Source organism: Balaenoptera musculus, chromosome 7 (assembly GCF_009873245.2).
Source record: "Balaenoptera musculus isolate JJ_BM4_2016_0621 chromosome 7, mBalMus1.pri.v3, whole genome shotgun sequence".
NCBI lineage: Eukaryota > Metazoa > Chordata > Mammalia > Artiodactyla > Balaenopteridae > Balaenoptera > Balaenoptera musculus.
In genome coordinates this window covers 97,656,972-97,684,400 of record NC_045791.1, presented here as the reverse complement: position 1 = coordinate 97,684,400, position 27,429 = coordinate 97,656,972, and the positions used below count along the sequence as shown (strand labels likewise).

The following is a 27,429-nucleotide window of genomic DNA, read 5'->3' as shown; positions in this document are numbered from 1 at the left end:
TGATCTCAGGTGACTCTTTTAAGACGTCTCTTGGTTCAAGAAAGACAAGAATGTCAGACTCTAGGGATGCTAGGGCTGAATGCAGATGTTCTGCGATGGGTAAGGAGGGGGTTGAAGATTTTAAGCATGTTTGTAGACAGAGAAAAAATGACAACTGAGGGGAGAGTGAAGACTTGATGTGTGAATTTGACCTACTTGCAACACCAATTTGAAGTGACAATGAAACAGAAAACAACAAAATATTTTTTAATGCAAAGATCCTGCAGTTATAAAACAAGTGAGTCGAATGAAAGTTAAGGGCATATGTGCCTTTTTTGGACCCTCAAACATTTCTCTGTGCTTTCCCTGGGCAGGCAGCTGAGGCCAGTGAGCAGGAGGTTTACAATCAACCCCGGCAGCTCTGGAAATCAACACGGCAGCTCGGCCGGCTCTAGAGGGGCCTCAGAGGAAATTCTCCCCAGCGCTGCACTCTGCACGCTGGGTTTCCTGCAGTGCACAGAGCGCCTCCAGTAAAAGCTGTGAGGACCAATTTTTACAAGGCAGTATTGATTTTTAAACATAGATTCACAAGGATCAGCAAAGGTAGTAAGAGAGATACCGTATAGCCTTCATCCATTTCCTCCCAATGGTTACATCTCACATAATTATACCTCACATAATTACCTATCAAAACCAGGAATCTGACACTGGTACAGTGTGTGTGTGTATAGTGTTAGGACAACTTACCACATGTGTAGACTCACTAGCGACTACTGTCATCAAATTATAAAACTATTCCATCACCACAAAGATATCCCTTGTTACACCCTTTTATAGTCATGCCCCCATTTTTAATTCCTGGCAACCACTAATCTGTTTTCCGTCTTTATAATTGTGTCATTTCAGGAATGTTAGATAAATGGAATTATACGGTATGTGATCTTTTCAGATTGGCTTTTTCATTCAGCTTAATGCCCTTGGGATCCGTCCAAGTTGTTGGGTGTATCAATCGTTCCTTCCTTTTTATTGCTGAATAGTGTTCCATGGTATGGATGTACCACAGTTTGCAGAGCCATTCATCTACTGAGGGACATTTTGATTGTTTCCAGATTGGGGCTTATTACAAATAAAGCTGCTGTGAACGATCATGTACGAGTTTTTGTGTGAAGAAGATCTCGTATCTCTGTGATAAATGCCCAGGATTGCAATTGTGGGTTGCATGGTAAATGTATGTTTAGTACAAACTTTTAAAGATCAAGTAAGTTTCTCTTTTCAAAAGTAACATTTTCCCATCATAGATTATTCATCTGGTGAGTCAACTGGGCTGAGGGTTGGGTGAGGCATGGGGAGAGGAGGGGAAGTATTGATCACCAAATAAATCATTCTAAACCTAAGAGAAGATATAGTTTTTATGGGCTTCATTATGATACATGGGCTCCAAAATGTATGCAGGTATACCTGTCTATACTGGGAAGTACTCAGGATGAGTGTGGGAAGTCCCATTTCTATCCCTGCAATGGTACTGAGGTAGTAAGCATGAAAATACCAGGGTTAGACCATTTATAACTCAACATGTTGGGAAATTTCAGATAAGGCCTTCAGGGTCAAAATTTTTGGACAATAAAATATGACTGTGGCTTCAGATGGGCTGAGATGGAGGCAAAATTAAAGGATCAATGGATGTTGGGCCCTCTCCAAAAGTAACGCTTATGCAGGAATATACTACTGAATAAATACTGGGAATATTCATTCCATTCCTTCTATTTGAGGATATGTGTATTGTAAACAACCATGGCAAGAAGGCAGTCCTGAAGCCTCCTCAGGAACCATGCAGAAGGGGGAGACCTAAGGCAGGCAGGACTCGGGGAGGACTCCAGAATTGTGTGCCACCCTCTGCAAATGCACAAGAGAACCAATTCACTTTTCTGTTTCACAGTCATAATGTCATAAAGGGAGGGTAACATCCTCTAAGCATATACTGCCTTCTTGGCTCAGAGTTGCTAAGGAATATATGCTTTCCTTAACTCTTACAGAATCTCCAGCCCCTGCCTGAGGCTATGGAAGTATCACAAACATTTCACAGGCTGCAAATGATGGGCCTGACCTGGAAGGAGCAGGCAGAAGGACAGGGGACCAGGCATGACGCATCTAAACCCACAGATGCCTTGAAGGGAGTCATCACTCTCCCTTATCATCCTTCTCTCCCTCAGGCTCCAAATATTTTCTCTTTATAAGGAGAAATGAGAAATCCGTTAGTTGTGAGCTTATGTTAACTGATGTACAATGGAAGATTTTGGCGCACAATGGATAAACTGAGAAGACCATCAAAAGTCAGTAAGAAAAACATCTCCCATTAAAGTCACAGTGGAAAAGTCGATACAGTATATGACCAGACCATTCACGAAAAGAATAATACAAGTATCTGCTAAACAAAAGAAAAACACTCATCCTCATTAGAGATAAAAGAAATACAAAATTAAAATAATGAGATGTTTTCATTTTGCTATTACTTTGGCAGATTATTTTTTTAAATGGATGACAAAATTAGAGGACGAAAATATACAGAGAAACAAGATATTTATAATGCCTCAGAATACCAGTCTATAGGATACATATTAATTACAAAGAGGAAAACATTTACCTGGAAGACACCACTTAAACACCTTTAAAGGTGTATAAAGTTAAAATTACTGGGAATGGAGCAAATCGACATTGTGTGTCTCCTGGTATGATGCACTAAGAAAGATACAATATTTTTCTTGTGGTATTCCAGCTAAAACTACAGAACCTGAATATCATGAGAAAACATCAAACAAACCCAGACTGAGGAATATTATACAAAATAACTGGCCTGGACCCTTCAAGAGTCAAGGTCAAGAAAGGCAAAGGAAGACTGAAGAACTTCCAGGTTGGACTAAAGAGACAATACCAACTAAATGCAATTTATGGTTCTACATTAGATCCTAGAATGGCAAAAGGAGATTAGTAGATCAATTCATAAAAACAGAATAAGGCCCATAGATTGCATACTGTTTCTTCATTTTGATAATTATACCGTGGTTATATATGATGTTAACATTAGGAGAATATTGGTCAAGAGTACGTAGGAATTTTTTGTACTATTTTTGCAAACTTTTTAAAGTTTTATTTCAAAATGAAAGTTAAAAATAAAAATGTTTTAAAGAAAATACTTGATGCTGTCCTTTATTCATAAAAACCTAAGTGTCCATAAACAGTAGAATTGATAAATAAATTATATGTTTGTGCAATGGATGCTGCAGGGCATGAAAAATGTACATCCTATATGATTCATTTATGTGAAGTTCAAGAAGAGGTGAAACTATGCTATGGTGACAGAGAGAAAACAGCGGTTACTGGGGGTTAGAGTGGTCTTGACTGGCAGGGGCCTGAGGAAGCTTTTTGAGTTTCTGGAATTGCACTATATCTTTATCTGGGCAATAGTTACTGGGATCTAGACATACAGTCAAATTTATCAGGTTGTACATTTAATATCTCTGCACTTATTATACTGAAGTTATATTATAATAAAGAAAAAGAAAATGGGCAACAAGAAGATAAAAAATGCTGACAATGGGCTAGCAGTCTTGGATTGCTGTTCAGAACAATAATTGAAATACATTTTCCTAAAAGCAATTTGGTAGTTAGTGTGAAGAGCTCTGAAATATGCTTCTCTTCCAGTTCTCAGGAAGCAATTAAATATTTAAACTCCAGTCGAAGTACAAAGATAAACAATGAAACAACTAAATACATACTTTAGGAAATGCTTAAAAAAAATTAAGTTACAATCGTATGATAAACTATAATACAACTATTAAATCATATAATTAAAGAATGTTCGGTTATGTGGGGAAATGCTCATGATATGAGTGACAAAAGTTGATCCCAGTATTATACGTGCATAGGATGTTGATAACTTAAATATTCTATGTTTCCATAGAGATAAAAGGAAACAATACTCTAAAACTTTAATATTTTTCTCTGGGTTGCAAAATTATGACAGGATTTTGTTTTCTTCTTTATACTTTTCAGTGTCTTCCACTATTTTTAACATAAACATGCATTCCTTTAATAGTAGAAAAGCATAAAAATTAATTCCAAAGTATTGGATACCTTCCTAGTTGAAAAAAAATCAAACAATCAAAATTCAGAAAGGAGAAGAAAACCAACCAATTTCTAACAGAGCCTCCTTTAACTTGTCACGCTTTTAACAAAATCTTTGATGTTCTATTTCACGGCCACCTTTTAAGTCACCTATCAAGAGGGGATGATTTTTTTTTTAACTGCAAAAAAAAAAAAAAAAAAGTTCACCTATGCCCTTTCCCCACCAATTAAGCCCTGGCCTCTCAGCTGCCAACATTTTACCCCCAGGAGCCCTCTTTTCACCATCATCAACTCTTCCTCCTGCCCACAGGAGTTCCTGCTTCGATGAGCTGTTTCCCATAAAATTCTGTGAGAACAAGGGGGCTTCCCTGGTGGCTCAGTGGTTGAGAGTCTGCCTGCCAATGCACGTGACACGGGTTCGAGCCCTGGTCTGGGAAGATCCCACATGCCGCGTAACAACTAGGCCCGTGAGCCACAACTACTGAGCCTGCGCGTCTGGAGCCTGTGCTCCGCAACAAGAGAGGCCGCGATAGTGAGAGGCCCGCGCACCGCGATGAAGAGTGGCCCCCGCTTGCCGCAACTGGAGAAAGCCCTCGCACAGTAGACGAAGACCCAACACAGCCAAAAATAAATTAATTAATTAATTAAAAAAAAAATTCTATGAGAACAAAGTTTTTGCCACTTGGAAAAAATCAAAACGTACCCGGGGATGACAGAGAGGACATTTCTCCTGGAGGCATGATTACAAATACACGGCATTAACAAAAGCAAGTATGAACCCAGTGTTTTGCTTTGGATCGTTTCATTTTGTTTTCTTAAACAGAGAGGTATAAAACTGCCATAAGCATTTGGAGGACTAGAGGTAATATTTCAAAATAGTTTGAGGAAACCATTACTCCCCTTCCCAAGATTCCTAACCACGCCCTCAAGATCTCAATGCTTCACTCCTTTCCCTCCCATCCACCCTGGCCCAGGCCTAAGGATTTTTTCTTTGTTTTCAAAACACTTTGCTAATTAGCCCACACTGTTTGAAGCAAGAGTGAGAGGAAAAAAATGTGAATCAGTCTTGACTGGATTTTTCAGTATCTCGTTTTCTTAATCTGCAGAAAGTATCTCACCAGGCAAGCAGAATTATAAAGACCAGTGGATGCCCCAATTTTAGCATTTCCATAGTTTTCTAACACAGATAGGAGCCTTCTAAATTTGTTGCCAGGAAACACTGACAGTATTTTCTCCCAGGAAAATTGTATGCCAAATAAAATGTAAGAAGAATGCCTTTGCTCGAGACATAATTCTTATCAGAACAGAGGATTTAATCATTAACTATACCCACAGAAGTGAAAGTGCTTTTAAAATTGGAAAGTTTCAACATCTTAATTATAAGAAAGGTAAAATTAGATTAGCCTTGCTGTCAGCAGCCTTCCTAAAACATAGTTATCTCACCACATTTTAAAAGTTGACAGGTGTTTCACCATCATCAATTTTTAGCAATACCTGAACTCCCTTCACAGTGTCCAACAGAAGAAAGCAAACCAATAAAAAAAGTTATTCATTAATCAAAACCTTCATCAGTTTCCTGGTAAAAAGGAAGGAGCTAACACTGAAAAAAGCATTAAGCTAAAGGAAGACACAGCCAGGTAAAGTGGTCAGGGGTAAAATGACCCCAGTTCTGACAGGAGAGGGCAGGTGACCACATTTCTGCCAAGAAAGAAAATGTTGAGTTTAGCACACCCTTACATGCTTCATTCAACAGGGATTGTTAAGTACCTGTTGACAGGTTAATATGTTCCAGGCATATGTTAGACTGGGGATGCACAGGTGAGGAAGAGGACCCTGGTCCCTCCCTCCCTCACAGCCCCCCGCCCCCATTCCCAGCTTCACAAAAATGCTAGAACTAATGATTTAATTGCAATTATGTGCAAGTCTTCAGAGCACTAGAGACCAGCATGTTCTGGTTGCAAGTGGAGAGCCACTCAGGTCCCCTCCAGTGAGAGGAGTTGTAAAGTAATCCTCAGAAGTAAGGAAATACGCCTGCAGCCATACAGCCCGTGTGAGCCCCACCCTGAGCCCCACCCTGAGCCATTCTACCTCAAAGGCAGCAGTCCTCTAGCACCTCCCCCCTCAGAACGGGAGTCTTTACCACCCAAGACTTGGCTTTTTTCTCCACTTGGAGTTTTTCCTGCTGCTTCTACCACCCACTGGTGCAGACTTTCTGTCCTCCTCTCTCCTGTGGACCTCTGCCTTGCTACTGCTTTCTCTGTCTCAAGGCTTCTGTTTATGACCTCCTTTTTCTCTCTGAAGTCCATCACGACTCTACCATTTGTGTCTCTACATCTGGGTCTTCCATTCAGAGTCCCTAAGGGAGCAATCTGATTGGTTCCATTAGTCACTCTCCATTACGCAGTATCCCAATTAGGTGAAGTGCCCATGCAGGGCCACTTCATAAGATGCTGACCAGCCTAAAAAGGCTGCTTTTGACTCAAGGGCTGACCCCTGATCCAATCAGCTTGTAGCCATAATGATGGGGTCCCCTGATTCAAAACATGGCAACCTACGTCTTAAGAAACCATTTGTGGTCTCTTTCCTCCTAAGGCATTTACAGGAGCAGGAGACACTCAAAGTATCACCAAGAACCCAAAACAGATACTGAGGCTTGATTTAACGTTAATCCCATATTGGCTGCTGTTTGAATATAACATCGCCATTTCTTAAATGCTTCAGCACCAGGTCCCTCAGTGCCCCACAGATGCATTGCCATCCAATCCCACACTCTTTCCGATTAAGCACAGTGACACCCGAGAACCTTTCTCATCACCGTGCCTGAGTTGAAAATTCTGATCTGGCACATGGGATGAAATTGATTTGCCATCCCCCTGTCTATAGGATGAAGTCCAAATTCTGCAGGAAGCCACACTAAGGCTTTAGCCTGAAACTCTGGCTCTAGCTCAACACTCTATCCAATATAACCTCACCAGTTTCCTTACACAACGTGCGCTGGATATTCTCCATTCGTCCTTCCAGATCCACTCTCCATGTTTCTCCAGGGAGGCCGACCTTCTCGGATTGCATCAGCCCAAGCTCCCTGGCTTCTGATTGAATTTGGATGAGGAGAGGCATTGGCAGGATATGAGAGGGCATACAGAGAAGGAGTTTGAGGTATATTTCCCCCTCTCCTCCTGCCTGGCTATGGCTCTTTCTCTACTAAAGGCCTCAGCTCCAGTCAGGGGCCTCTCTCTGACAGCTAAGCTCTCCTTGGGTCCGGGGTTACCAGACGCTATCCTCTCCCCTTGCCTTTCTAGGCTGAAATTGCCTGCTCCAGGATACTGCATCCTCCCATGCTGATATTTTTCCAGCCCTGCCTACACCTTTGTAAATGATCCCATCTTTGAACTTCCTTCAATTACCCACCCCCTTTTAAAAAATTTTAAATAGACTTTATTTTTTTAGAACAGTTTTCAATTTACAGAAAAATTTATTTTCTTCTATTTATTTATTTAATTATTTTTGGCCATGCTGCATGGCTTGTGGGATCTGAGTTCCCCCGACTGGGGATTGAACCTGTGCCCCTTGCAGTGGAAGCGAGGAGTCCTAACCACTGACTAACCTTGAGTCCTAACCCTGGACTGCCAGGGAATTCCCAATTTAGAGAAAAATTTAGACCACAGTACAGAGAGTTCCCATGTATTCCACATTCTTCCCACATACTCTGCAGCCTGTTTCCTGATCTTTAACGTCTTATTAGTATGATTCACTGGTTACAATACTAACGGGTTATTTTTAACCAAGGTCCATATTTTATTCAGACTTCCTTAGTTTTTACCGAATGTCCTTTTTCTCTGTTCTAGGGTCCCATCCAGGACTCCACAATTACACTTAGTAGTCATATCTCCTTAGGTTCCTCTTGGCTGTGACAGTTTCTCAGACTTTCCTCGTGATGGATGGCCTTGACAGTGTTGAAGAGTACAGGTTTTTTGTAGAATGCCCCTCAAATGGGATTTGTCTGATTTATTTCTCATGATTAGAATACGGGTTTGGTTTTGGGGGAAGAAGACCACAGAGGTGAAGTGACATTTTCAACATGTATCAAGAGTATATCGTTTCAATACAAACCAAGAACACATCCATCATCGTGACTTATCACTGTTGACGTCAGCCTGGACCATCTGGCTGAGGTAGTGTCCGTCAGGTTCCTACACTGTAAAATCACTCTTTTATTTCCCTCCCTCTTTCCATATTGTACTCTTTAGAAGGAAGTCACTGTGTGCAGCTCACACTTAAGGAGAGGGAAGTTATGCTTCCTCTCCCTGAAGTAGAGTAGAGCCTATGTTCTATCGTTTTTCCTTTTTTCTCTTTTTTTTGGTAAATTGAGGTAAATTATGCATAACATAAAATTTGCCACTTTAACCATTTTTAAGGATTTCAATGACCCCTTATCAGTAGGCCATCTGTCTCCTGCTGGGACTCTTATTATGCCCAAGTTGAACTTGTCACTATTCATCAAAAATAATAATGTGTCTTTATGTTTTATTACATGAAATTTCCATGTAAAGAAAAGAGATTCTCACATTTTCATCTATTTGACTCATACTGCTCTTTAAGCCTTGACTCAAGATGTCATGGGCTCCCCTAGGGATCACCATTACTCCTGCAATTGTCTCCCTGACCACGTATTTCTCCTTCTATATTCTAGCACTGGTTGCATTGCACCATCTTCTTGGTGGCCTTCCCAGGGCAGGAACTAAATCTTATTTATCTTTGTATCTTTAAGGCTGAGGACTGTCCCAGAAACACAGTAGCTGATCAATATATGTTAGCTGGAAATAAAGGAAGCAAAGATGAGATAGAAGCAGAAGTGGCCTATTTTCTCCAAAGATTAAAGAGAATATTAATACCTAAGATTGGTGAGGGTATAGGAAAACCTGCACTCCTAGTTACGTTATCCCTCCACCCTTTCTGCAGGACAAGTTGGTAATACCTCTTAAAAGCCAAAATATATGCATATTTCTACCCAGCAATTACAAGTCTGGAAATTTAAATTAAGAAAGCAATCAAAGACTGACATCAGTCTTGGCAATGACTTTTGGATTTGACACCCAAAGTAGAGGCAGCGAAAGCAAAAATAAACGAGCTGGACTACATCAAACTAAAAGGCTTCTGCACAGCAAAGGAAATCATCAATAAAATGAAAAGGCAACCTAACTAAATGAGAGAAAATAATTGCAAATCATATATCTGATAAGAGAGGTTAATTTCAAAAATATATTAAGAACTAATACAACTCAAGAGCGAAAAACCAAACAACCCAATTTAAAAATAGGCAGAGGGGGCTTCCCTGGTGGTGCAGTGGTTGAGAGTCTGCCTGCTGATGCAGGGGACACGGGTTCGAGCCCTGGTCTGGGAAGATCCCCCATGCCGCGGAGCAACTGGGCCCGTGCGCCACAATTACTGAGCCTGCGCGTCTGGAGCCTGTGCTCCACAACAGGAGAGGCCACGATGGTGAGAGGCCCGCGCACCGCGATGAAGAGTGGCCCCCGCTCGCCGCAACTAGAGAAAGCCCTCGCACAGAAACGAAGACCCAACACAGCCATAAATAAATAAATAAATAAATTAAAAAAAAAAAATGGAGATGCTGAGACAGCGTGCCCCTCTTAAAAAAAAAAAAAAAAAAAAGGCAGAGGAACTGAACAGACATTTTTCCAAAGAAGACATACAGAAGAAGAGCCAACAGGTACATTAAAAGGTGCTCAACACCATTCATCATCAGGAAAATGCAAATCAAAGCCACAATGAGATATCACCTCACATCTGTCAGAATGGCTATTATCAAAAAGACAAGAAATAACAAGCATTGGCGAGGATGTGGAGAAAAAAGGAACCCTTGTGCACTGTTGATGGGAATGTAAATTGGTGCAGCCACTATGGAAAACATCATGGAGGTTCCTCAAAAAATTAAAAATAGAACTACCATGTGACCCAGCAATTCCACTCCTGGGTATTTATCTATAGAAAATGAAAATACTAACTCGAAAAGATATATGCACCCCCATGTTCATTGCAGCATTACTTACAACAGCTAAAACATGAAAGCAACCTATATATATATATATAAAATATTCCATTGTGTATATACACATACACATGATGGAATATTATTAAGTCGTAAAAAAGAAGGAAATCTTGTCATTTGTAACAACATGGATGGACCTTGAGGGCATTATGCTAAGTAAAATAAGTCAAACAGAGAAAGATAAATAATGGGGGCTTCCCTGGTGGCACAGTGGTTAAGAATCCACCTGCCAGTGCAGGGGACACGGGTTCGATCTCTGGTCCGGGAAGATCCCACGTGCCGCGGAGCAACTAAGCCCGTGTGCCACAACTACTGAGCCTGCGCTCTAGAGCCTGCGAGCCACAACTACTGAGCCCACGTGCCACAACTACTGAAGCCCGCGCACCGCAATGAAGAGTGGCCCACGCTCGCTGCAACTAGAGAAAGCCCACGCACAGCAACGAAGACCCAACGCAGCCAAAAATAAATTAATTAATTTTTTAAAAAAAGAAAGGTAAATAATGTATGATCTCATTTAATGTGGAATCTAAACAACAAAAACAACAACAAAACTTAACTCACGGATACAGAGAACAGATTGGTGATTGCCGGAGGTAGGGGTGGGGGAGGGCAATGAGCAAAATGGGTGAAGATGGTCAAAAGGTACAAACGTCCAGTTATAAAATAAATAAGTCATGGTGATGTAATGAACAGCATGATAACTGTAGTTAACACTATATTGTATATTTGAAAGTTGCCGAAAAGAGTAGATCTTAAACTGGTCACAAGAAAAATAATTGTAACTATGTGTGGTGATGGATGTTACCTAGACTTATTGTGGTGATCATTTCACAATATATGCAAATATTGAATCATGTTGTACACTTGAAACTAATATAATGGTACATGTCAAAGATTTTTTCTTTTTTTTTTTTTTTTTTGGTCTATGCCACATGGCATATGGGATCTTACTTCCCCGACCAGGGAGCAAACCCGTGTCCCACACTGGAAGCGTGGAGTCTTATCCACTGGACCACCAGGGAAGTCCCCAAAGATGTTATTTTTTAATGCGAAAACTGGAAAGAACCTAAAGGTCCATCAAGAGGCCAACTAAATTATAGTACATCCACGCTGTGTAGTAATATATAGCCATTAAAAATCAGGTTGAACATTTACCGAGTGATTATCTTTGGGCAGTGGTATAATGGGCATGGATTTAACTTTTTCTTTGTAGTTTTTCCAAGTTTTCTCATCTGAACAATATCTGCAACTAGAAAAAAAAAAAAGATCAAATGTACCTTTTCAAAGTGGCTTATTTTGCCATTTCCTACCTGAGCATCCATGTAAAGATAATCAAAACTTGAAGATTGATCTGCTGGCCAGTTTAGACATAATCAAGCCAAAACATCAACAGCCACCATGACCTCTGCTTCCAGCCATCACCTCCCTCGTCCTGAACACACTAAGGGTGGTGGATCCCAGGGGAAGAGAATTCAGAGCTTCCCCCTTCTGTTTGCCAGCTTCTCTGGGGCCCCACTTCTGACCTGGATCCTGGACATTGGTTTTTTTTGTTTGTTTTGTTTTTAAAGCCCCTCTAACTGACTATAATGTATAGCCACAGTTGGAAACCCATGGTTCTGTTCTACTCTGCTCACTTTGCAGGTGGGACAACAGAGGCCCGGAGAAGTTCAGATTGATCCCAGGGCAGAGCTAGATCCTGGTCTTTTGATTCCTGGTCCTTTACACTTAAGCAAACCAATAAAATCAAGGGTGGGGTTTTGTAGATTGACAGACTTGGAGCACCCCAAATGTTTCAAGAGGAAAACGGGGAGTGCAAAGACTTCTAAAAATAACCTAATTTTGACCCCTTCCCCAATCCAAGTTTAGAACTACGTCTGAGCAAATAGTTATCAAAAAGTATTTATTGAGCACAGTACAATTTGGAAAGATTAACCACAGTCTAACATAACAATGGGAAAGGCACTACAAAATCTAACTTAATGCAACTGTGTTGAGTGAGCGAAGATGATAGAAATCAAAATACCATTGTATTCAAGGTTGGCTTTACCCCAGAACAAATAAACCTAATTCCGTCTGGGCCTTTGCCCTCCTAGCTGGGTCCTAGGACCCCTGTCTCTTGCTCCTGGTGACTGCCAAGAACGTCCCCCTCTGGTTACCCTTGCAAACCAGTTACACTTGCAAACCAAAAGCAATAGTTTCTCCTTCCATCCAGTCTCTACCCTGCCCCCAACCAGTCCTAACACCTCACACCTTCCCAATGAGACAGATAGAATGAAGCCTCGGATTGTTTCCCTGGAAGGTGTGCACAGTAGAAAGAAGTTTAGACTTAAGTCACCGATCTGACCGTGTGATATCTGGAAAGCCCTCAACAAAGCATTCAACTCTTTAGGACGCAAACCTTTTCTGTCTGTGACATGCATGACTACTGGGAAATCTATGAGGGCCAGTCTGATTTATTCAATGACAGCTTTGTGCAAGCCCAGCCCAGACCTGGTTTGCAAATGTGTAGTTAATCTTGAAGCTAGTGGCGTGTGGTGTTACAAGAATGTGAAAAGGAAGCCCTCACTTAATCATTTCCCTACTTGTCCCTGCTTTAAGCAGTACAAGACATACAGAAAACATGGGAGGTGAGAAAGATTAGATTTGTTGCAATCTAAAGACCCTCACGGGAAGAAAAGAACTTCACTATTGTTTGAAGTGTCTTAAATCAATACCCTGGTGCTGCCTGACTTCTAAGTTATGTGGAAAAATTTGATTTTCAATATTGACGCTTCAGTTTTAAAAAATCCTCAATTTCTTATCTTGAATTTTTAGCTCCCTCTTTTTCACGACATAGTGAAGTGTGTTAGATGGGAAGGGGGAAACCCCTACTATTTGCCTCATTGAATGCCCAGGCTGTTCAAGCAGCAAGACACCTCTCTGCAAGAAAATCTGCTTGTTTTGCTTTTAAAGGGCAATTTTATATTGCCATCTGCACTCATTTGTTTACAAAATTCACTGAGCTCCCACATGCCAGGCCATGAGGAGAAAATACTAAGCAAGCTAGACAAGTTGCCTGCATTCTTAGAGCTTATCATTCACTGGAAGAGGCGGGCAATAATCAGATATCCGCACAAAGGTGTGCTTACACAATGTGATAATTGCTGTGAAGAAACACAAGGAGCAAAGAGAACCTATAAAAGGAGGAGGGAGACTGGAAGGTGAGTGAAAGTGTCTCCTGAGGAATTGACCTTTGAAACTGAAGGATGAATGGGAGTTTATTTAGAGAAAGAAGGACCGGGAGCTCAGGCAGGCCAGGCAAAGGCCAGAGGCCAAGGGGAAGAGTAGCTGTTGGAGAGAAGTTTTGTCAGCTGTCCCCTTAAGGTCTCATCAATTATATGGGGCAGGTATGCAATTGTTTTCTTTTGGCAACTCCACCTGTACTTGCAAAGTATTAATCTTCCCAAGTCACTTGACACCAACCCACCTTTAAAAACATTAACCCATTATTTATCAAGTGCTCTCATTTTTTTCCCATCACACACCAATGTGGTGATTTCTTATCGTGAATTTTTAGCTCTCTTACTTTTACATGATCGATAGTGACTGAGGTCGTGTGTAGGATGGAAAGGGGGCGACCCTTCCGTTTGGTTCACTGAATGATCAGGGTCTTCAAGTGGCAAGACAACACCTCTCTACAAGAAAATCTGCTCATCTCGCTTTTAAAGGGCAAGATGGTCCTTTTCCAGAATTGAAAGTTACATGACTAAGGGTAATGTTTAAAACAGTTTGAGAAACACTAGGGGGAAAATGCACTCTTCCTCAGCTTCCTGAATTAGGGAGACAGAGTAGACCCTTGAGGAGAGAGCAACAGAGAGCAGCCCGTGCATCTGCCTGTGGGTATAAAGTGTGTGTGCACGGAAAATGCCAAACAGCATTTCAGGATTGAGACTGGTTCTTATTCCTTCCCTCTGTCCCATTTTAAAGACAAAGCAAGAGGAAAGGGGAAGGGGAAAGGGGGCTCTCAAACTCATCTAAAAGTTACTGGGTGTCATGGGGACAGAGAATAAACAACAAGAGATGAAAAAAAAAATACTACGCAGGAAGATTTCTCTGGAGTGGAACCCACCCCCCAGCCTCTAAATTAATCCTACAATTTAATGCCCATAATATTCCATTCCACATGGAAGCCAGGTTCTTCATAATTCCTCAGTTACTAGATCTAGAAATCTACACATAAAGGCCACCCTCCTGTCACCAAAACTTTTAGGAAGAAAAATACGCGGTTTCCTCCACCACGCCCGCAAAGAGTTGTAATTAATACACTGTTTCAGTTTTCATTTGCCACACTTTCTACCTCCCCTCCCCAGAAGGGCAGCTTCCGTGGCGGCCCAGGGCATCTCGCAGCTGCAGGGAGACCTCCCTCCCAGAGGGCAGCCCTGCGCCCCGGCAGACAGCAGCCCCGGCACGTTAGCATCTGCCGCCTGTCTGGTCCCTCCCCTCTGGAGTCCCTGTGCACTGCGACGACGCGCTGGCTTCCCAAAGCCGCAGTGGATTGTGTAACCACACTGTGAACGCCTAGAGGAGAGCGTGCTTAGCTTCACTCCTGACAGCATCTGTTAAAAGTCACTGGTGCCAGTTAATATGAGACCCACCAGGCAGGAGGGACCCTGAGACTCTGGGGGAAGGAGAGAGCGAAGCGCTGTCTGGACAACATCACTGGAGGTAGGGGGTGGGCTTTATAAATCTCTCCAGCAGCGATATATATATATTTTTTTCAGCAGCGATATTTAAACCCGAAATTCTGTCCTTAGAGCTGGCGTTGCAGGACGGGGAAGAGCACGCCGAGCCCCGCTACACGCCTTTAGTGCGGATCAAAGAAAGGGGGATGGGCGGAAACTCAGAATCCGGGGGGAGTAGTCAGAATCCCTCCTCAGGGAAGCCTCTTGTGAAAATGCCAAGGACGTCTCCGCGCCTCTTTTCAATTATGTAACTCTTACACATTTGGGAGAATATGCATGAACATAAATTTAATTACTTATGAAAGTAGAAAGTCTCCAAATAGGCTGCATTTAAAGCTCTGGGGGCATCTGAAGTCTTACTAGACCTGGTCACCACCTGGCAGCGTTAGAGGATGTCATCCTAGGGATTGGACTCCCACCCACCGCTCCCTGGTACCCACAGCGCGGGCAGCCGGGTCGCCGCTCGGGTATGGGGCCCTCTCGGCTCGGCAGGATCGGCGCGCACCCATCGCCGCGTCGCGGAGTCGCCGGGACCAGCAAGTCCGCAGGCGGCGGGGCGAGCTGTCCCCTCCCCCCACCACTGCGAACACCTGGCCCGCGGTTACCTGCGGGACCGCGACTCTCCGCAGCCCATTGGCCGGCTCCCCGGCGCCCCTGCCTTTGGCCGCGGGGAGATGCCCGAGCCCGGGCGCCCGCGCCGCGCCCTCCGCGGGGCCAGCACAGGGCTCGCCGGGGCCTTCATCCGGCGCGGGGAAGAGCCCGCAGCGGCGCTGGAAGCGGGCGACGAGCTGGGAATCCTGCAGGCTCCAGAGCAGCTCGGCCATGGTGATCCCGGGGCCGCCGCCGCCGCCACCCGGTGCCCCCCGCTCGCACTGTCCCTCCTGCCTTCGCCCTCGCCGGGCCGGGCGCTCGGGGTGGCGGGCGGGGCCCGGGGCGCCAGCCAACAGGTGCGCCGCTCGGGTCCTAGCGCCCGCCCCGCGCACGCGGACGTCCAGGTGTTCGCCTTCACCTTGCGCCAGGCACGCCCGCCCTCCTTTCCTTCCCGGCGGGCCCGGGCGGGCTCGGGCGATCCTTGGCGTCCGGCCCGCTCGGAACTGGGCGAAAGGGTACAGGTGTCTACACCGCGCCTCTCTGCGCCCGACCGCGCCTCCTTCACCCCTCCCGGCTGGTGCAGAAGTGCCACCTAATGGGGAGCGGCCGAGCACGTGTGGACCTGCGTGAGTCCATCCTGGCGTGCGCCGGCTGATCGCTTAGTGACCTTCCTTTCACTTTTGAGCTCAAGAGGAGGTCTGATTTCCCCTCCAGCTCCCCCCATCCCGCCTGTAGTCCTGCCTTTGCCCACTTCCGCCAGGTAGAGGGAGCCCCCCAGGGAAGATTCCCAAGTTCTTGCCAAACTCTGCGTGATGCAACGTCTCCCCACAGGCCCAAACTTCTTTAACCTTGCTCAAGAACCGAGTAGGTTCGAAGTGGATCCTGGGTCATCCTCCGCGTCCCTACCCTTGCCCTTGTGATTTGGCAACTGGGGAACACTTTTAGACAGGTGGAGAGGAAAATTGATTCTCTCTTGGTTTTCCGCATTAAGAAAGATGGCGGTTGCCCCTCTCCTACTTCTTTTTTCCGCTCTGCCTCTAGACCTTTAGACCCGAAGAGAACAAGGTGTTGAAGGACCGCGAGGAGGGGTTGACTTCTCCCCACACCTGCGCCTGCTTTAGGGATCTCAGCAGAACAGCAAAGAAAACATCCTGCTGGTCGACCTTGGCTTTCCCTCCTCCCTCCTGAATCTTCTAGCGGCACTGCACTTCCTCACAGGGAGTGAAAGACAACAGTCAAATTAGGCCCAGATGACCTGCTTGCAACGAAAGTGCAATTCAATCCTTCTGTCTTCAGTTTGCCGCTGAAGGCTGAGCATTTCCTGGTAGCCCAGTGTAAGTCCTGCTAAGTATTTGGTTGCACAAATGACTATGGAGGAACACCTGCCACGACCTTGTTTATCCAGATGTCAATTCAGGTCTTTGGGATGTAGCTTTCAAGGATGACGTGGTCTCCCTCATGCCTGAGTTTCCTCTCTCCTTCCCAGTCCTGTCTGGTAAGCAAGATCAAGGTGGCTGAGAGAGCAATGAAACTGTTGGGAAATACCATTTCCCACTTAACTTACAGAAGAAGCACAGAGCTGCCGTCACAATCCAGCTGTGTCACGCACAGAGATGGTCAATCCGAGAAGCAGAAGGCTTCTCTCCTCAATGTTGCTGTCATTTACAGTCACTGGGACCAAACCCTGTGGTTTAGTTTTTTGTTGTTGTTGTTTTTGTTTCTTTTTGTGGTTTAGTTTTAACAGCTGGAATTGTAGTGGTTTCGGACCTGTTCTTTTTTTTTTTTAATATTTCATTATTTATTTATTTATTTTTTGGCTGCGTTGGGTCTTCGCTGCTGCGCGGGGGCTTTTCTCTAGCTGTGGCGAGCAGGGGCTACTTTTCCTTGCGGTGCGCGGCCTTCTCATTGCAGTGGCTTCTCTTGTTGCCGAGCAGGGGCTACTTTTCCTTGCGGTGCGCGGCCTTCTCATTGCAGTGGCTTCTCTTGTTGCCGAGCAGGGGCTCTAGGCACATGGGCTTCAGCAGTTGTGGCTTGAGGGCTCTAGAGCACAGGCTCAGTAGTTGTGGCGCACGGGCTTAGTTGCTCCGCGGCATGTGGGATCTTCCCGGACCAGGGATCGAACCCTTGTCCCCTGCATTGGCAGGCGGATTCTTAACCACTGCACCACCAGGGAAGTCCCAGACCTGTTTTTTGTATGTGTTAAAAGAAATATGTTCCCCATGAAGACACTTGAGTGATGTCATCTCCCAAATTTGATGCTTCGATTTTCCTTTCTCCCAATTAGGAAAAAGAGGCAAAGCCAAACATGGCACATGGAGCATAAGGCCAAAAAATTGCATATTCAGACAATGCATTATATCCCCTTGGGGACCAGGTACTGACTCCAGCTTCCAGTGGCTTGTGATGTCACGGTGTGCCTCACTTTCCTCCTGTGATGAAATGATAATCCTCACTTCTTGTCTTTCTTATGTGGCTGGTGTGGCAGTGCTTGGCTTGTGGCAGTATCACTCCAATCTCCTTCTCTGTTGTCACAGGGCATTCTCCCTGCATGACTCTCTGTGCCCAGATTTCCCTCTTCTTATGGGGACACTAGTCATTGGATGAGGGTCCACTCTAAACCAGTCTGGCCTCATCTTAACATGATTACATCTGCCAAAAGGCCACATTCACAGGTTCTGGGTGCACGTGAATTTGGAGGGAATGCTACTCAACCCAGTAAAGTACTTACTCAGTGCCAGGCATGTGCTCAGTACTTTCATACCGTAACTAATTTAATCACACTTTATCCTCCCTGTAGCCCTCTGAAGTAGCTGCTCATCCTTCATGTATTTGACAATTGTGCATTTACTAGTGTCAGACACTCTTCTAGGCCTGGGGATACATCAGTTAAAACACCAGAGGCCCTAGATCATAGAACTTATATTTTAGTGGGGGGACAGCTAATTAAAAAAATCAAATAAATCTGTACTTTTAGGAAGCGACAAATGCTATGGAGAGGAGCAAGGTGGGTGGGGTAGGGGGAAGACATGTAGGTAAGTTGGTTACCTCCAAGAGGAGGATATTTGTGCAGAGACCTGAAAAAAAAAGAAGGAGCCCCCCCCCATCCAGATCAGGAGAAACAGCATTCCAGACAGAGGAAGCTGCAGTTGTAAAGGCAGCCCAAGCTCAGCAGTGTCGGAGGAACCACCAGGAGGCCAGCCTGGCAGGAGAGGCTTGAGTGCGGGGATTGACTTGGGAGAAGTGGGATCAAGTAGGGCCATTTAAGGTGTAATAAGGAGTAATACTCCCAGCTCAGAGGTAGGAAACTTACCCAAAGCCACACAACTAAGTGGCAGAAGGAGGAGTCAGCTCAGGTCTTTGTGACTCTAACACGTATTCTTTCCATTTACTAAATCACATTCTCTCCTGGAATGTATCTTTACTCTTTACTCTTGTATTGAAAAGTATTCCCAGTGTGTAATGAGTGCTCAATAAACACTTAGTGAATGTTGTTCTAGACTAAGAGTACCCCTCACAGTTTTTAGAGCTTTGGGAGTTTAGGACTCATTTGCAATTTTTTGCATGTAAATTCTACAACCCTCAGAGGCAAGTAGTTTTATCTCTTTTTTTAGAGGAGAAAACTGAGACTCTGAGATGTGAAGTAATTTTTCCCAAAGTTACAAAATGTATTACATAGTCTTTTCAGGGTCTGCCATCTCACACTGCTCTTATGGGAGGATTTCCTTCCTCCTTCACCCACTCTCTTCCCAGGGGATGGGAAAGGAATGGGAGAGGAGATTGGCAGCCATCGTTTGAGCCATATGACCTGGCCCCCTGGCCAGAGCTAATTGGCCCTGGGCTGGACACCGCTTGACCAAATTTGGGATCATCAAATGCTTTCTCTTTGGGCATTTGGATTCATAGACCCCAGTTGGTATCTGTTGAACTAGGGAGAAGAAAATTCACAAACTGGAGACCACACCGTGGGGCAGGCAAGTGGTCTTACTGCTGCGTGCTCACAAGGGAGAAATAAAGCAGACACACAGAGAAGATGGGCAAGGCAAGCAATAGATCCTGAGAGACAGCTCCGCGGTGCCTCTTTCCAACCATTGTGAAGGTCCTCCTAGCCTGGGTTCCCAAACTACCCCCGAATCCTTGGTAACAACTCCCACATTTCTGTTACTTATGGCCGGAAGAGTCCTAACTCAGCCAGCCAGGGATTGGCAGAACACGGAAATGGAGCAGTAACTGCCCACCTTCATGTCACCATCAAGGGGTTACCAAAGCCCTGCCCACCTCTTGCTGCTGCAGGCTTCTTGCTGCCATGGGAACCGATTCTGACCCCTCACCCCAGCCCATCAGGGTGTTGAAAAGGGCTGCAGAGTCCTGGCTTCCTAAGAGATTCTGGAACACAGTGAATCTACTGATATTTCACCTCATGGTGAATCAGACTGCTTTCTAGGCTTTGCTGGAAATCTAGTCACTTTACGTGGGGAAGGCATTCTGAGATCCAAGCTAACGTTTGGCACATAACCCTTTCAAAATTTGCGGACTACTGTATATGTGAATTTGGTTACTGGCAGTCTTTTTTTAAAAGGGTAATTTATATCTTTGCATATATATGTTACGTAAAGTAACCAAGGATTAATAGCCTTAGCAGATTAGAGATATATCATTTGTTGACAAATTGATCAAAGCCCTGGGCTCCATGGACTGTTCGGATCACTGAAATTTTAAAATGTAAAGGATTAAACGCATCTTTTTTTTTCTGGGGTGCAAACCCTTTCTTCTCCTTAACTAATGAAAAACAATTTTTCTATTTAGACAGTTTCAATAAATCATCAAACATAAATTATTTTCTTGGGGTTGGGGGGAAACTTTCAGGCTGAGAGAAATTTCAGGTTAAAACCTTGCTTTAAAAGAAAACAGTTACAGGTGATGTTCCTGTAAACAGGGGGACAGAAAGAGGGCAAGCAGTAAGAAGAAAGGCTGGGAGCCTTGAATTTCTCCTGCAGCAAACAGTCAAGGAATGGTCCAGTTTGCATGCTCTCACAACCATGAATATTGCTTAAGAGTTTGATTTCAGCTGGGACTTCTTGGTTTGAATCCAGTTGAATCAAACCATATGAGACAAAATAGTTTTCCAATGAGTTTTGATGGATTTTGACCACTTTATGAGGAACATGGTAGGGTTTAGCCTGCTCTACCTAACTAAAGAACTTGAGGGAAGGGGGATATCTCATGCCAACCAATTTTAAAAGTCAGTCCTCTTTGTTTGGCTTATGCTTTGATAAAACATCAAACATCTAACAGAGAAAAGGGAACCATTTCTTCCAATTCCATCAGGCTTGCATTGGGGTTGGTCAAGCTCATATACAGAGAGGCCCAATTTAGGACAAAGAAAATGTATTTGACTGTTCACAAGTGGTCTATTAGGATAGTCATTTTTATTCCTAAAGAATAGTCCCTATTAGTATCACTCCTTGTTGAGTCCTTTCCAATAATCAGTTTCCTGGACACTTTTATAATATGATTCAATTTACAGTTTCAGTTAACATAACACTTTCCAAGACTACGTTTACTACATAGATCTGGGTAGAACTGTACCACTTAGTTATCAAAAATTTAAAACCTCATTTACTTCACAATAAGCTTCCAAATCTAAGTGAAGCATTTTTGGTTATATTTCATGCATATATTCAAATTAATGAATCATCTACAAGCTAAAGGTGGATTGGAAAACTTCACAGATATTCATCTCCAATATGCATTGTCTAATAAACAAAGCAAGTCCCAGAATAATATGGAACACTAGGTATAATATGTTGCTATTTATGTTTAAGATGTTAACATACACGTTTGTGTGTGTGTGCAGGTACATATATGTGCACACATGCAAACGATTTGAAAAAGGTCTGGCGTAAAATCACTCATTAACTAACAGTAGCTACCTCCTGGCATGCAATAGGAGACAGGGGGGACTTTCAGATTTTACTCTATGTGCTGGGATTTGTCTGAATTTTTCACAGATGTGTATTCCTTTTATAATTTAAAAAGATTTGTTGTTCTTTTAAAACTCTTCTAACTGGTCAGGTTTGGTTAGTGAGAGAAGCAGGTTTTTGAGATGCTTATATAAAAGAGATTACTGTGAGTAATTATATCAAGAGACTATAATTATTGAAAGTTGGCTATGAGCCACCAGATATTACTAGCATGTCTTTCTCACAAAGTTAACAATACCCCTGTCAAACTCACCTGATAGACAATAAAAAAATATTTTCAGCATGTGGTCTAGGGACTTCTGAGTTTCTGATTCAGTGACTTAATAAGTCATCTTGTTGTGGTGAGAGGTCAGCGGGCAACGAGGGGTACAGTGGGGAGGATGCTGGGCAAGTGCCCTGGAACCTCATGGGGTCTCCATGTTCTTCATTATTGAGGGCAGGTTAATAAAGGTCATTTCAGCTGAAGCATCTGTAGCTCTGACTGGTGTCTACAATCGGCAGATGCCCAATCTGTAACTGGCCCGAGCATGTAGGACTCCAAAGCTCACTCTATATCAGCAGTCCCCAACCTTTTTGGCACCAGGGACCAGTTTCACGGAAGACAATTTTTCCACGCCAGGGGGTGGGGTGGGTGGGGAGGAATGGGGGGGAGGGATGCTTCATGCGGTAATGCGACCGATGCGGGGGATGGTCCAGGAGTTAATGCGAGCGATAGGGAGCGATGGGAAGCAGCAGATGAAGCTTTGCTCGCTCTCCCGCCGCTCACCTCCTGCTCTGCGGCCTGGTTCCTAATAGGCCAGGGACCGGTACCGGACCTCGACCTGGGGTTGGGGACCCCTGCTCTATATGAAAGCCCTGCCCACGAGGCCTGCCAATATAGATTCTCAGAATCAGTGCTACCCTATGGCTTCAGCTGAGCCAGTAGAGGGGCCCCCTGAGCACAGTCTACAGACATGAGTCAGAGCTATAAGTACATAGGAACTGACATCTAGAGCAGAGGCTTCAGAGTCTGGCCCACACTATGATCTTAAAAATGGAATTAATTGCCAACTTTAAGCATCAGATAATTTCATGTAAGATGTAGATTTCTAACTTCTCTTTAAAAACTGGTGCTCTGATATCACTGGGTCAAGATTCATTGTAGCCACACTTGCCTGAGCTGAATATCTGGGCTCTCTCTAGATGGAGTATCATTCTAGGGTCTTCCACAGTTCTCCCCACTCCGTATTATTTCACATGCTTCCTCCGTTTCTCATGTGATCGCCAGCTTGGTCCCTGAAGTGGGTGGGATTACCTCCACTGCATTTAAAACAAGGAAGGCCAGTGCAGTTTGTCAGCCGTGCTGTCCGTTGGAATCCCATCTCCCAATGTTAGATACAACAAGAAACCACAGTACTGCGGCTTAAGAAATCTAGAATGCAGTGGAGGAGACAGGATAGGCATCTATATCAGTAAATCTAGTCACAAGTTTGGCCCCTGAATCTTCTTGCCTTCCTTAGCATAGTTAGTGACTGTCCATAAATGATCCTGTATTTCAATTTTTTTTGAATATGTTTAAATTTCAACCATCCTGACACTTGCAGCACTTCTCTCAAGGGTATGTTTACACATTGGCAATTTTAATAGGGATATGTTGTCTTGCTTAAATAACAAATACTTATCTCCCCAGAAGAATAATGAACAAAGTGTTAATTTATAATTTTGCTCACGGTGCTTTCTCATTGCTAATTGCCTCTTTTGTTGCTGGTAATACCCTTTTCTGTTACCAATAATGTTGGAGGCAGAATGATTTGGTAGTGTGGATTGCAGAGTCTGGAACACCCAGGTTCAAATCCAGGTCTCTTAGTCCTTGGGCAATTCTCTTTTCTTCTCTGAGCCCAAGTTTAACCATCTGTAAAACTGGGATATCATTCCATACCCTATTTTTCTTGAAGGATCATTTCATGAAGTTAATGTGATGCTTGTTTCCTCCTTAGTTTAACTGTAACAGAATTTTCTCCAGACCCCTTATTTATTTATTTGTTTATTTTTGTATCTGCATCATCATTGACATAGCTTAACCTACATCATTTGGCTAATCCACTCTGTGAAGTGAGATAAAAATCTTTGTTGAAATACCATAAGACTCTGCTTAATGCTAACATTTGTGGTCAGTGTGCAGTGGGAAGCAGCTTTCTTTTTCTTTTTTTTAAAAAATATTTGTTTATTTATTTATTTATGGCTGTGTTGGGTCTTCGTTTCTGCGCGAGGGCTTTCTCTAGTTGCGGCAAGTGGGGGCCACTCTTCATCGCGGTGCGCGGGCCTCTCACTATCGCGGCCTCTCTTGTTGCGGAGCACAGGCTCCAGACGCGCAGGCTCAGTAATCATGGCTCACGGGCCCAGCCGCTCTGCGGCATGTGGGATCTTCCCAGACCAGGTCTCGAACCCGTGTCCCCTGCATTGGCAGGCAGATTCTCAACCACTGTGCCACCCGAGAAGCCCCGGAAGCAGCTTTCTTGATGATCAGCTGAAGTGATAACAGGAAGAAAACAGGATAATCAAGCATGCTTTTATTTCTGAACTGCCTATATTAACTCTAAGTTCTAGAGTCTTAAATGTTACGGCCTTTACAATGTTTTTTATTATTGATGTCATGCCCCATTAAAATACCACTGTATTACTTGGTTAATAAATACTTGTGAAGCCTTATAAATCCAAATTCTAGTCATGAACTGAGTTTATTAACCGTGGTAAATACCATTTGTATAAGTGAGGTAACTGGTATCTGTGGATTTGTTGAACACTAGAAAGCAGGCTAGAGAGTTCTTCTGGTTGTTTCACAGTTTGCTTCCACACAAGTGAGCTTTTAATTCATAAGAGCCAGGAGCTTGTTCCTTTTTTCAGTGAATGCAAAATCTTCTAGCCTGGCCTAAAATTTTAGCTTCTTTTTTCTATACTTGGTTAACCTTTCACCTTGGTGGTCAGTATCAGGGAAGAGCATAGCTGAATCTGTTCCAATGTCACTGACCTATGAACAATAAACATCACCTACCCGTCGTGGACTTCCAGAAGAAAGTGGCTTGGCCACTGAATCAGAGTGCTGGGTTCCTGGAGTCACGGCCACTTCAGAGCATCAACAGGTAGGAGCCCCACACCCCCTGCTAGTGCCGGCACAGCTAAAACTGTGGGCCTGGGCTTCCCTGGTGGCGCAGCGGTTAAGAATCTGCCTGCCAATGCAAGGGACACGGGTTCGATCCCTGGTCCGGGAAGATCCCACATGCCACGGAGCAACTAAGCCCATGCGCCGCAACTACTGAGCCTGAGCTCTAGAGCCCGCAAGCCACAACTACTGAGCCCACGTGCGACAACTACTGAAGCCTGCGCACCTAGAGCCCGTGCTCCGCAACAAGAGAAGCCACGACAATGAGAAGCCTCCACTCGCCACAACTAGAGAAAGCCTGCGCTCAGCAATGAAGACCCAACACAGCCATAAATAAATAAATTTATAAAAAAAACAAAACTGGGGGCCTTTGCTGTGCGAAAGGAAGGAGGACAATTTTAGGGGTTGTTATTCAAGTCAACAAAATTTTACCTTATAAATTCATTTCTTTTCTCTGTTTGATTTTTTTTTTTTTTTAATACTTCTAAGTTCTCTCTTTATCACCAGCTGGAGGCCTAAAACTTACATTTCCCAAACTCACTCTTGCTGGTAGAGTTGCAGTTTGGATTCCTCACATGAGAGAGGCTGGCGTGATATTTGAAAGTAAGAGGCAAGCAGAAGCCCTTGTGCTCCGCAGTCCTGACAGTCTGTTGTGGAGGCTTCCGGACCACAGACATAAGGACTGACAGCAGCTTCTGGGGGTCTTGCTGTGAATCGCCCACTTCCTGTGACTCACCGCAGGGTCCTGTGATTCCTTTATTTCCTGATTACCTAAATGCCACTGGCAAATTCCCTATGTCCCCCATTCTTTTTTTCAATGGCTAATGAGCTTCTAATTTCTTTCTTTCTACTTCAGATAATACTGAGAGTAGTGTATTAGTTCTCCAAGGAAACAGAACCAATAGGAGATTATCTATCTATCTCTATCTATATGTCTATATACAGAGAGGTATATATATATTCCAGTGTTGTCCAAGACCACTTGGTCATTTATATTATTTATATATCTATATCTGGCCATTTATAAATATATCTATATATATTATATATATTATATGTACAATTTAAATATATAGATATATAAATATATCTAGATGATTTATGTATCTATATCTATTTATATCACAAGATTTATCATAAGGAATTGGCTCATATGATTATGGAGGCTGGAAGTCCGCAGATCTGTGGGGTGAGTCGGCAAGCTGGAGACCCAGGACAGCCAGTGGTGTCCTTCCAGTCCGAGTCCAAAGGCCTGAGAACCAGGGGAGGAGATGTAAGTTGGCCCTTTACAAGCATTATCTTTAATCATCACAGCAATCAAAAAGTTTGGGAAAAGTTACTATTACCCTGTTGGACAGATGAGAAAACTGAGATTTGGAAAGGTTAAATCACTTGCTATAAACTATAGCTTTAATCCATTATTCACTAGCAATGATCAACTCACTAGTGGCCTGACCACTGAAGAGCAATCATGTATCTTAGGACATAAGACAGCTTTTCTTCCACTCACCTGCTGCTGGGGAGAAGTCCCACTTGATCTCCTTACCCCGCAGTCCCCTGTGAAATTATTAGGAAGGCCAACATTATGTGTCGGACTGGTAAATAACTTGTAGCACAGAGTGAGGAAGGCAGCATCCAACTAGTCCATTCTGAAGGGGCGTCCGGTTGGATGGTCTGCCCTCCTCCCCAGCTTGTTTCCAACTCCCTCCAGGATGTGGGGCTCTCTGCACATTTGGTGATCCTGCTCCTGGGATGTTAGCACATTCTCCCAGCATTCTTCAAAAGCCATTGTAACTCCGAGATCTACAAAGACCATATGAAGGAATGCTGAATCCTTGTTGGTCAGAGTAGATAAAGAAAACAAAAACAACAACAAAACAGGATGTGGTTCAATGCTGACTTGTTCAGCACCAACTAAATGAAGAGCTGTTTTAATGTTGTAAGGATAGAAAATGCAGAAGAGAAATCAACATAGGCCTTGTCCTTCTGAATAAACAGTGTGTGGGAGGATATAGACAGATATGGTAATGACTGTAATAGCCAAGCTGGCATCTAGGATGAAGCAATGGGGAAATAAGGGAGGTAGAAATTAATGACAACTGGAGGATCAAAGAAAGCACTAGAGAGGAGGTAGGGTTTGAAAAGACCTATCTGTAGTGGGAAAGGCCTATCTGTAGTGGGAAAGATCGTGACAAACAGAGACCATGGAAGGTTATAACAGACAGAAGACAAAAAACATAGCACAAAGAAAAGCAGAAACACAGAACAGTGTGGGTTGAAGTCTGGGAGGGATGTGAAAGGGAAGAATTACGTCAGAGATTGAGGGTGGATATGATAACAATATGGGCAGACCAGGATCTGCAAAGGGCGCCATCGACAGGCTGTATGTGGATGAAACTGAAATAACAAATTACTTTATTCTAGCCAATTGTCCAAATATTTTTCTGATTAGTAAATTCAATTATGAAGTTAGATTGATAAAATTTTGCTAAGTATTAATTTACACAAAATGATATAGTTATTCACCCTAGCACAGTTACTAAACTATACGTATTAGGTTAAAAATCATGAAAGTAAGTTATCGTTTTAAGTTATCATTTTATGGGCTAGGGTAGGTTTCCAACGTACCGATTAAATGTTTTAAAAAGGAAGAATTCCATTGGTTGTGGGTCACATAAAGGGGTATTTTTATTTTAATACAAATAATTATGTGCTTGGTTCATATGACACCATTAAAATGGATTAGGGCCCATTTTTCTCTCAGATGATTTTGATCTATGTTCATTTTAAAATACAAACAAAGGAAAAAGCTTCATTTTACCAACTTTA

At 43.6% G+C, this 27,429-nt stretch overlaps 1 protein-coding gene across 3 annotated transcripts in view; it reads right to left on the bottom strand.

Moving 5' to 3' along the window:
- SGPP2 (sphingosine-1-phosphate phosphatase 2) overlaps nt 1-15,881 on the bottom strand; it is a 147,796-nt gene extending 131,915 nt beyond the window's left edge. The window contains exons 1-2 of one of the 3 annotated variants that reach the window (XM_036857631.1): nt 15,495-15,881; nt 11,324-11,417 (exon numbers count right to left, since the gene is read on the bottom strand). In XM_036857631.1, coding sequence (XP_036713526.1) covers nt 11,324-11,417; nt 15,495-15,631 — 231 coding nt within the window. In that variant the 5' untranslated portion in view covers nt 15,632-15,881. The remainder of the gene's footprint in view (nt 1-11,323; nt 11,418-15,494) is intronic. The other 2 variants (XM_036857632.1, XM_036857634.1) reach the window with 2 other exon arrangements.
- Between the last annotated feature and the right edge of the window lie 11,548 nt (nt 15,882-27,429).